This window comes from Lepisosteus oculatus, chromosome 9 (assembly GCF_040954835.1).
Source record: "Lepisosteus oculatus isolate fLepOcu1 chromosome 9, fLepOcu1.hap2, whole genome shotgun sequence".
In the NCBI taxonomy this organism is placed as follows: Eukaryota; Metazoa; Chordata; class Actinopteri; order Semionotiformes; family Lepisosteidae; genus Lepisosteus; species Lepisosteus oculatus.
This window is the reverse complement of record NC_090704.1, coordinates 39,700,522-39,711,331: the sequence shown is the minus strand read 5'-3', so window position 1 is coordinate 39,711,331 and position 10,810 is coordinate 39,700,522. Positions and strand designations below refer to the sequence as shown.

Here is a 10,810-nt window from a genome sequence, read left to right as displayed (position 1 = left end):
TATTTTGCACCCTCTGCTTTTTAAGTAGCTTTCACTTGAATCCTACATAACAATATATCCTGTAAATTTAGTATTAATCTATCAACAAAGAACCTTATGTTTAATCCTAAAGTGTTTGAAATTAACTTTTTTAAAGAAAATAGTTCATTTCCTTTTCCCCCCTATGGAACATACAGGATGACAACATTTTAATCTTCCTTGTCTAAATTAAACTTCAGTAATGTCTCCTAGTGCAGCTCTTGAGAGCATCTACTTCCACTACTGTAGAAACATCAAATGCAGAAACACCCATTCTTCCTGTGTCCTGTTTTTGCTTTCCCAATTTAGATGCAATAAAAGCAGTTTCCTCTGGTTTTACATCTCCAGCCAAAGCATGTATCACAGAACAGATTTCCTTTCTTTAACATGTGAAGGAGCACTATCAAGGCTTCAGTTGAACAAAATGATCCAGTAGTCAAACTGACTCAATTTTATTTATGTCAGTCAAACAGATGATTTCATTTACAGTTATGTTCAGTCAATATCTGTTCCATTTAAAGGGGAAAAAAAAACAAGCATAACATTTTTTCTGTATTGGATTCCATTCTCCTTCTAGGGTTCTAGTATCAGTGAGGGAGGATCTTTTCATCTGTGAAGGAAAAAGTGAGGTATTGGGTATTTTCTTTAGGTGTATGAATTGCAAAACCAAGAGTACACTGTGAAAAGTATGAAATCTAGACTAAACACATGCCTCACCTCTTCAGTTCACACTTGGGTTGAGACTGGAACTCAGCATGCCAGGAATCCACCATCAACTGGCATGATAATGCCGTTAGTCATGGCACTCTTATCACTGAGGAGGAAGAGGATGGAGTGGACCACATCTTCAACCTCTGCAGAGAATGCCACAAACACAGCAAACTAGGATATCAGACTCTTGAACCAAGACTGACATTTTCTCTGCTTGCTTAAATGTCCTCATGTTCTTCTCTCTATCCTGAGGATTTCAATACAGCTAAAACCTATTCCAATCATCTAAGAGGAAAAAACACAACACAGGAAATAGTGCATCTTCAGGAAGGAAGGGCAGGTTCCTCCTACTAAAACTCAAGTTTACCATCTGTATGATTGATTACATCTTGGTACAGAAGTAAGTTGTGATACATATAAGGAAATCCAGAAGTGATAGGGTTTCAATGCAGTTGGACCTTCTAGAAAGAGGCAAAGGTACCAGGTTTTCCCCAGCAGTGGTGTGAGCCTTAAGCAAGAAGCTGACCTGCAAATTTCCCCAGTGGAATGTGTGAAATCATAGTCTTGGCCTTCTCCGGATCACTCCAGCCTGTACGGCCCATCTCTGTCATGACCACTGTGGGATTGATGGAGTTCACGCGGATCTGAGAGAAAACACAAACTGGTGATTCCCAGGTGCTGACACATGTCAGTTCACTGGATGAGGAAAATATTTAGGGTAAACATCTATGAAGAAGAACCTGAAAGGCTGTGGATGATCTGAAAACCTGGTTTTCAAACCCAATGCCATAAACAAAACAGGTCCCTGACTTTTTTTTCAAATCTCACATCATTCCATTTATTTTTTGTTTGTTTTTTTTCCCCAGTATTACATTTCATCATTTGAAATTATACTATTGTACAAACAGCTAATATAAACCACTACATATTCCCTCGTGTGTACCTGCAATGTGCAGTTAAGGCTTTTTATCTTCGAACACCTACACCACTATTTGAATTCAACACACACCAACAAAGTGCATTTTCACAATTGCTATCTTTTAGCAAAAAAGGACTGTATTGGCAGATACTGTTTAGAATTTTTTATCCTATTTTTTTTTAGTCTATACATTTTATATCTTGCCGCTCTAGATTTGTGAAAAATACATTTTTTCTGTTTATCATTTACACCACATTGTACACAGTGGCAGCGTGAAAAAAGCAGAATCGGGATGCAGTCATGAGCTATATACCTGATGAGGCCCCAGCTCAAGAGCCATCACCTTGGTCAACATGTCTAGTGCTCCTTTGGTTGCACCTACAAACATGAAACAAAGGTCTTGTAAACTAAGACGAGATCCTTTTCAAATGTTACATGTAGCTGAGGTAGGGGACAAAATGCTTTTGAAACAACAGAACTGTATATGTGTGTAACCAACCAAGTGATAAACTACTGATTTTTATAGCATGAAGATTAGCGATTTACCAAACTCATTATCATCAAATGTTATCCATTTCAATAATTTTGATCTATTTAGAATAGATAGTTAAAGAGTTACACAACTGGGGGGAGGGAGCAACTGGGATAAGAGAGCTCATAATTACTAAATGCCAACAGTGTGCCACTGGTAGAATAAGGATGTGAAAGATGCATGCATGCTCTCTCCCCATGTGTTTTTTAACATTTCAGCCTGGAAAGCATACTTATTCAACATTAGCCCAGGATCATCAACATGATCTCATATTTCTATGGAAGTAGACCTGTTTATTTGGAGGAGTGATCAATACTTACAATAGACAGCGTGGTCTCTCAGAGCACGTTGGGAAGCCTGGCTGGAGACATTGACAATGGAGCCCCCTGACCCCCTGGCCTTCATTCCTCGAGCCACAATCTGCAGGAAAATAGTATGCCTCCTGTATCCATGCGGAAAACCTATAAGGAACACCTCAAATGGTCCTGCTTAACACAGCTCTTACCTGAGCTACATGTAGTGCTCCTTTCACGTTGATATTAAAACATCTGAAAAAATGAATGAACAAGAGGATGCCTTGTGAAATTTATGTTTAAGGAATCGATAAAAAATCTGTTTCCACAAAACAAAAGACTTCTAAAAACATGTACTCATACAGCAGTTAAGGTTAGTAGACCTCATAAGCATGATTTAAATCCTAACTCAGAACATGCAAACCTGAGTCTTCTCCCTACGTCAGAGGAAAATGCATGAATGCAGGAGGCAGGTTTTGCTTCTCTTACTCCAGATAGAAAGAAAAAAACTAAACCTCCGATACACAAATAATCATTGTGTCACGAATCGCAATCAGTCGCACAAGCACCATCGCATTCCCACGCGCACTGAACACTCACGCCCTAATTAAGGCCACACACGTTTCCTACTTAAACCCTCTCTTCACATCTTGCCCTTGCTTGCTATTGAGAACTCCTCAAGAAGAGCTGCTCCACACTACGCCCTAAACTATTCTTCCTTTGAGAATTGCTGGCTTCGACTCCCTGCTTTCGATTTCTGGACTACTCTTTTGCCTCGCATCTTGGATACTCTGCTTCCACTGAACCTGTTCACCGTATAGACTTCACTAATCGTCTCTCCGGCAAGGCACAGGGTACTGTTTTTACATCTCTTAGGGCATTGTCTCTTTCTGGAAACATGAAAATTAAATGATGAGACTGAGGGGGTTAAAACTCGTGTCTGTACCTCATCTACACTGGAAGACATTTAAACAAGTCACTCACTGACTTTGATGGGGGACTCCCAAGTGGCTGCGCATGATTGGGCAGGTACTGCTGGTGTTGGATGTGCTACAAAATGGTGACCCAGGGAACGTAATGGGTGCCTGTGAGCTTGCAGTTTTGTCAGTGAGAGATGCACAGTGTCTTTCTCCTCCAATTGGGACTAACTCTCCTGTAAGGCACTACGGAGCTTGCAGGGTGCCAAACGGCAGACGGCACTGATATTGAGCCGAAGAGCAAAAAAATGGGTATCTATGAGTGGCTTACCAAGTGAACATGCTCATTCAGAGTTCAGCTTGAGCTCTGTGGCATAGTCAACTAGAGACTAGCTCACGTGTCTAGTCAACACTTCTTGGGTTAGGTAGGTATTAGTAAGCCAGCGTGGCATTGTGGAGCTTATGGATTGTAGTGTGTTCAAAGACATACTGGTAGGTTAATTGGCTTCTGGGAAAAATGACCCTGATATGAGTGTTTGCGTGTCTGGGCATGCTGGACTGGCGTCCCCTACAGGGTGTTTCCTGCCTTGCGTCCACTGCTTGCCAGGAAAGGCTCCAGCTGCCCCGCAACCCAGTATACAGTAGGATAAATGGGTAGAAAATGGATGGATGGTAATTTAGAGTTTAAAATAAGTTTAATTATACCATGAAAGCCTGGTGGAAATCGTGCACCCAGCCCTGGCTCTGTGTATCCTACATGTATGGAAGTGAGACTTTTATACTTCACTCTTTACTTGTCAAACTCCTCCTGGGTGACATCCAGGAAAGGCTGCTGTCCTCCATAGCCTGCATTGTTCACCAGCAGGTCCACCGGGCCGATGCTCCGCAGTGCTCTTTCTGTGGCGTCCCAGTCAGAGAGATCCACACAGACCGGCTGGATTGATGGACACTGGAACAACAGCACAGGCTTCACTTCTTTTTCACAGGCTTGTGCACAAGCACACTCCCTGATGCAGGACCACTCATCAGCCCCCCTCACAGTGGAAAACCCCCTGCCCTGTCAGAACACTCACTGCTTTGTCTGCCTCATCCCCAGTAAAGAACTTTAACACAATTCCACGGCTGCATGGTGTTTCACACACCAATAAGAAAACAGGCCAGTGCCCACTTCTCGTCCATTAAGCATTTCCTACAGTGAATGGATGGCAAAGCTAATGAGTCAACACATTGAAGCCTGACAGGGAGGCAATACTTACCTTATGTAAAGAAAACTTTGAGAAGATCAGATCACTTTATTGCCCATATACAAGTTCTTGTATTAGGAATTTGTCTTTTCACATACCCCAACTTACTCTCAATGAGACACAGACAGGGAGAGTAGCTTGGGGTCTGAGCACAGGATCAGCCATTAATACGGCACCCATGGAGCAGTCGGGGTTAAGGGCCTAGCTCAGGGGCCCAACAGAGTAGGATTCCTCTCCGTTGGCCGCAAGATATGAACCAGCAATCTTCCAGCCACAGGCCCAGATCCCTAGCCACAGAGCCACCGCATCGCCCCATATGATTCCAGCTTCTTTGAAACATTTTAAAAAACACCTTGGGGACAAAATGTTCCATTCATAACTCAGATTGGTGAAATGTTAAGCATCTGTAGAATTGCGTTTTATAAATTGTTTTTCTTGCTTTCAAAGAAGCAAATTTTCAGCAGCACGTAAGACAGAAATGACCAATTGCGGAGCTTCACTTTTATGTGCTACACATCTGTAAGGGGAGATCTGGAGTATTGAATCAATATCTAGAACTGTCCTAGGACTGCTATTAGTATTGTCAATCTTTGCCCTTCCCTGACATGCCATTACAGGGATTTAATTCCAGTGTGGGGAGATGTCCGTACCTCTTTGACAAGAGTGTCCAAGTCTGCTTGCGTACGAGTGACTGCGATGACTTCTGCTCCACACTTCACTAGCGCCAGTGCAGTTGCCCTGCCGATACCTGAAACAATGTCAGCCCACTGCTTAGAGACGTGTACACCTTTGTCAGAGGTATTACAAACCCTCAGGTGTCATTCTATTCAGAAGTCAAGTACACTGTATTCATAAAAGGACAGGAAGGAAGCAGAGCTCAAAGAATTAGAAAGAAACAAGGCTTTCATAAAAAATTGACTTTCGGTCATCCTTATAATACCATGTAGTACAGATAACTTAATTTGACTAATGTAGATAATGTAACTAGGATTTAAAAAACAGAAGAACTTTCTAACCCTGATTTTGGAGAGCCCCAATCCATTATGTCTTAAATAACCCCTTAAATTGACTGTTTCTAAGAAGTAGGAACATTTGTGACTCATGAATTAAGCAAGTAATGTGCTTTAGTAGGAGAACTCTGATCTTTGAGGGATGATATGTTCTAATTTGTTAAAAATTGAATTGGTTTAATGTTGACTTTTAAAATCTGCTGGGGCTTTCTTGGAGAGCAAGGTTAGAGATTCCTGCATTAACGTTTTAAATGACTTTTAGGGGAAAACAATCTGGTATCACAAGGACAAAGAAATTAGTTGAGGATCACAACTAATTATGGCGCATATGAAGTTACTGTTTGCATGAACCCCTTAGCTAATTTGAAACAACGTCATTTCAGCACATTAAATCTTTAAATTTTGCAAATGAATCTCGTTTCAGGCACGGTATTTTCTTTCTGTGATGAACTGCTTTTTTTAATGGGACTTCAAAAAACGAGAAGTATTGAAAAGTTTTAAATACACTTTAATTGTTGGTAAAACGCGTATTTGTTTTATTAAACGTAATGATAACTAAAAATAATTGTTGGGTTATATTGCGGTTAAGCAGCAAAGTCTTTTCACAGATGAACACAGATCCTTCCTACTGGGAGTGAACCCTGTACTCTGAGATGTGGGGTGATAGCTGTTAAAAGAGATTCAAGAAGTTATTTATTTACTAATTGGGGAATAATTTGCAAATATAACAAATATTTGATCGTGCATATTTTTAGTACCATATTTTGACCACACACTAGTTTAAGAACAGAATGAGTCTGCTCCTACAAAGTACATTACAGTTGTCATGTCTTAAAAGTCAAGGTAAAGAGAATAGTTCGTTTTTAGATTTTTATAAGATTATAGACCTTTGAGTAACACTGCGTTGTTATACTGGCTAAAGCCAGGTGGTGTCGCTGTCGCTTAATAATGAAACCTTACTCCTACCTTTGCCAGCGCCAGTGACGAGAGCTCGTCGGCCTGTGAATGATATCTCCATACTCTCCGCGCAAAGCAGTAATGAAGTGCTATTTGTAGAAAAAAACATGCAACACCGGTAACTCTAAATGTCAGTACAGTATTTTCAAACATATCCTAAATTGTTTGTTTATTTTCAGTAAAACATAAAGGAATAAAACCTTAACTACAATTTACTAACCAGAGTCGGTCGCTTTACCCCCCAAGAACTAGAGCAAAGCAGAATCTATCGGACAGACAATGCATTAGATATGTCTTTGCAACAACAACCTGATTGTTTCTGGAATGAAAGTTCGCAAAATGTTGAACTGATCCGCAGAGCGACGCTCAGTAAAGCAGCGAAGAGAGTCAAGCCTCAGCTGATTCGCACAAAGTAAAAAGTTCCTGTGGATAACGCGAAGCACGTGACGTTTCTTACCAGTGGAAAGGAAATGTAGTTTGTGCCGGTAGATATTTACTGTTTCTTCAACAATCCTTCACATGCATGTCAAGCAGACTTAAAGGGAGAACGTTAGCAGTGTTTTAACATTGGAACAATGGTCTAACTAATAAAACTTTGCTCATTTTAATTATAGGCCATTTACTGTCAAACAGGAGTAAATTTTCTGCTTTCAGTCAAAAAACAACTTAGATAACTATAAGGTCATCGAACTTATTTTTGTCTAGTTCTCGTCGAGGAAAGAAAAATATTAACAAACAAGACGAATATGTTTACTTTCGCGGAAATAAAGTTTATAAACGAAACTATGTGCTCTGTATAGGATTGCATTTTTGTTTCAGAAAAAAAAAATGATAGGTTTATGCAGTAACCAGTGCGGTTGTATATTCATGAAAGTCAGTTTCGCACTATGGGTTTACTAGACGAGAGACGTGTGCGAAACACTGAATCACTTATACTAGAACTGGCTGCTAAGATTCCTCTGTTTTGTTTCGTCTGCAAACTGTAGCTAGGAACCACAGATACTTGGCAAGGTATTGTTCTTTATGGGACGGTTTTATTATCAGTTGAAACATGCTAATTTTAACTTGCTGCTACTGAATATTATTTATAAGAATAGCAATGCAATCAAAATTCAAACTACTGTAAGTGAAGTTTTTTTTTATGTTTAAACAGTTTTATATGTGTACTGTAAATAATGGTATGGTAAGTATTAGTTCTTTAATTCTTACTGTGTCCCACAAATAGTACATCTCAAGGTTAAATACTAATCTTCCAGGTAGAGTGGAGTAGGTATTTTGAATTACAAAGTCATATTCTCTTTGCACCTAGGAATTTGCAAATCTATTATCTGATCATTGTTTTTTATTTTGGAAATATAATACTATATAACCAATAATTACACATAGAAGCAATGCCAATGGCCAATCTGAAACTGTGGGGCTTAATGTATAACTTTTTATTTACTTTAATTACTTAATTAATTTTCTTTTTACCTACTTACTTATTACACTTAATTTATAATTTTGCAGTGGTGCATTAGGATATGATGTTGTCAAATAAGACAATCCAGTTGTTTGTGACCAGTTTCAAGACTGCATTTGCTTGCTCTTAAGGTATGTTAGTAGACAAAATGGAATTGCCATTGTGTGATGAAAAACCTGTTATATAATCATTATTAACTGGGTTGCAGCTCTGAGTTTAATTCCTAAAAGAAATGAAGCATTGAAGAGATTGCAATGCTTATTCACCATGTTTCTGTGGGAAACATGTAGAGTATGAGAAAGTTAATGTTATGCTCATTAGGTAAAGCTGCATGAAGCTGTTGTGCAATGATATCAGCTTTAAGGGTGCAAATTAATTTCCTGACCCTGTAGCGGAAATAGGCTGCTGGTTTTCAGAAAGTATATATTGAGTGTCGTATCTGATCTGATCACTAACCTGATCTGTAATCTATGAAGTCATTCATGTGGGCATAAAGCGTGGTTAGGATAATGCATTGGCTCCTGAGTACCTATTTTTATCAAACTAATTCATTTTCATCATGCTTGTTGTGACATGTGAAGATAACACTCTTCCAGCTAAGCAAGCTCTGTTGGCAAAGGACAAAAACAAGAAATGTGTGGCTGACTCTTCACTGTCTCATGCGTGAGCTGAGAGATTTAAAGATGAGAGTATATACGTCTCTGTGTATTTTTATTGTAACTTTAGCCTTTATACGCCATCTGCTTCTTGATTTTAAACTTTTTGAGCTCTTGGTCTGGATTTACTGTAGATTATTCTTTTCTGATACATGATGCATGCCTTTCAAATCCTCAAGGTACTGACAAAACCAATGCAGTGGACTTTTCAGAACATAAATGAACCAGAAGGCACAAGTAGAACCTACATGGAAGTGCATTTAAAACTGAGAAGAGGAGGCACTTCTTTATGTGAAGGGTTGTGGGTGTATGGAGCAAGTTACCAGCCATGTTGCTGAAGCCAAAAATCTGCATTCCTTTAAAAAACATGAAAATGTGGGGAAAATTTGTTGTGTGCAGCACAGCCTTTCCTTTATTGGTTTTTGACTGGAATTTAAAGCGAGACTGAAAGTGATGCCCTGAAGCTATGCTGGCCAGCTGAAGAGACAGATGTTTTTCATTAGGATGCCCCTGACAGATGGTGCTGCACAGCTGGCCAGCACTGCACAGGTCACTAGATCTATTCCTTTACACTCAGGCTTCTGTGACCACAGAAAGAGTCCTCTTTGGCACTGCCTGTGTAATTGAATACAGTTCTTTCCACTTCTGCAAATCCTCAGAAGACTACAATTAGCACATTGACTTGATTGCCAAGAAATTAGTGAAAAATAATATAGTTCTGGCACATTGTTTACCAAATTCCAAATGTCTCGCCACGCAATAAATGTTTTTTGTTCTCATCATTTTCATTTATGTGGAAGTGAGCGTTGATATCTTTTGTGAGAGTTCTCCAGACTAGTTAAAGCTGCTGAGGCCTTCTTTTGTCCCGTTTGAAATGTTTTATTCAGCTGTAATTTTACACATCGAACTAAAAGTTTCAGTACTTTAACAGATTAAAAAGCTTTTAATTCATTACTAAAAAAACATGTTTTGATGAATCACCAGCCTGTGACAGCACCTGTCATTTTTACAAACTAGATAAAATCCTTTACCTTGTGTTTGGCACAGTGTTCCATGAGCAAGACAGACGTAGGGAGCGAGAGACAGACCCACGTTGAAAAGCACAGGAAATGCCACTCCCTGCCCCTTCACCCTGAAGGCCTCTTCCTTTTCACTCCCCCCACTTGTAGTCAGTCTGGGACACACACAGAAGCTGTGGCCACAACACAGTCGTGTTGCACAGTTTTCCAAATGCTGTTTGCAGTCTGAGCAGGTTCTCACTTCTGTTAACCTCAGAGCAGTGCGGAACAAGAGGCTGGGGCAAGAACCAAACCACCTGCCTTATCTCACAAACCCAGCAAGGCAGGGTCTAGTCATACTGCAGTGGGGGACATCTAATTAAAACTAGGTTACTGCTGTACATTTTATTGGTAGACCAGTAGGTGGTGCTCTTCCCCGTGAACCAGGATAAAACGGGAGAGACTGTGCTGCAGAAGGTTTAATCCTTCAGATGACATGTTAAACTGAGGTTGTGACAATTTGCTCATTAAATCTATTTGAGCAGTCTCATGGTGTATTCCACTCTGGGCTTCCACAATTATGCCTCCATACAAAGCAATCCCCCTCAATTTTATTGGTGAAGTAGCCTCTCCCTGCTCCTGGTCCATTGTAGAAGTGGGCTGCTCAAATACGATGGCTATCGAGCATCAGCCAGGAGGGTTTAGTGACTCCATTGAGGATGGTTCCCTTCTGTATGTAAAGTGTTCAGGATAGAAAAGTGCCCTATAAATGCATTTACTAACATCTAAGGTACTGTGCATAATTAGACATTATGGCCTAGTGAGGTGAGTGATTTCATAATGTTACATAAATCTCAAATCTCTTCCCTTTTACTCCAAAGTCTGGAAATGCCCCATGTGCCACTCTCTGTAAATGGAAAATGACTCTTCTGGTGAGCTCCGTTTTATACCTTTAAATTCTTGTCATGATTTTGCAGAAGTCATTCGATTTTCTTTTTCTTGCCAGCAGAGTCCACAGAGGCTGGGGAGAGTGTATGCCAGGGGTTTTCTGAGTGCCGTTTTTATGGTTATGAACTGGGATACAGTACGTTAT

General features: G+C 40.0%; 1 protein-coding gene across 3 annotated transcripts; it reads right to left on the bottom strand.

Annotated features, from left to right (window-relative positions):
- Positions 1-454: 454 nt before the first annotated feature.
- Positions 455-10,760, bottom strand: dcxr (dicarbonyl/L-xylulose reductase). Of its 3 annotated transcripts, none has more exons than XM_069194515.1 (10): positions 9,751-10,760; positions 6,611-6,690; positions 5,285-5,382; positions 4,185-4,339; positions 2,686-2,728; positions 2,501-2,600; positions 1,962-2,026; positions 1,256-1,373; positions 736-872; positions 455-628 (listed from the first exon to the last, which is right to left on the bottom strand). In XM_069194515.1, the coding sequence occupies exons 2-9, from the start codon at positions 6,660-6,662 to the stop codon at positions 769-771; spliced, it is 735 nt and encodes a 244-aa protein (XP_069050616.1). In that variant the 5' UTR covers positions 6,663-6,690; positions 9,751-10,760; the 3' UTR covers positions 455-628; positions 736-768. The 3 variants fall into 3 exon arrangements, with proteins under 3 accessions (XP_069050616.1, XP_015211985.1, XP_006635201.1); XM_015356499.2 differs by lacking the exon at positions 9,751-10,760 and adding an exon at positions 6,822-7,058; XM_006635138.3 differs by lacking the exon at positions 9,751-10,760 and adding an exon at positions 6,911-7,057.
- Positions 10,761-10,810: the final 50 nt, after the last annotated feature.

Coding starts and splice junctions, on each gene's coding strand:
- dcxr (XM_069194515.1), bottom strand. CDS start 6,662: ATGGAGATATCATTCACAGGCCGACGAGCTCTCGTCACTGGCGCTGGC. Junction 4,340..5,284: donor TGGACACTCTTGTCAAAGAG/GTACGGACATCT, acceptor CTGTTGTTCCAG/TGTCCATCAATCCAGCCGGT. Junction 2,027..2,500: donor GAGAGACCACGCTGTCTATT/GTAAGTATTGAT, acceptor TCATGTTTGTAG/GTGCAACCAAAGGAGCACTA.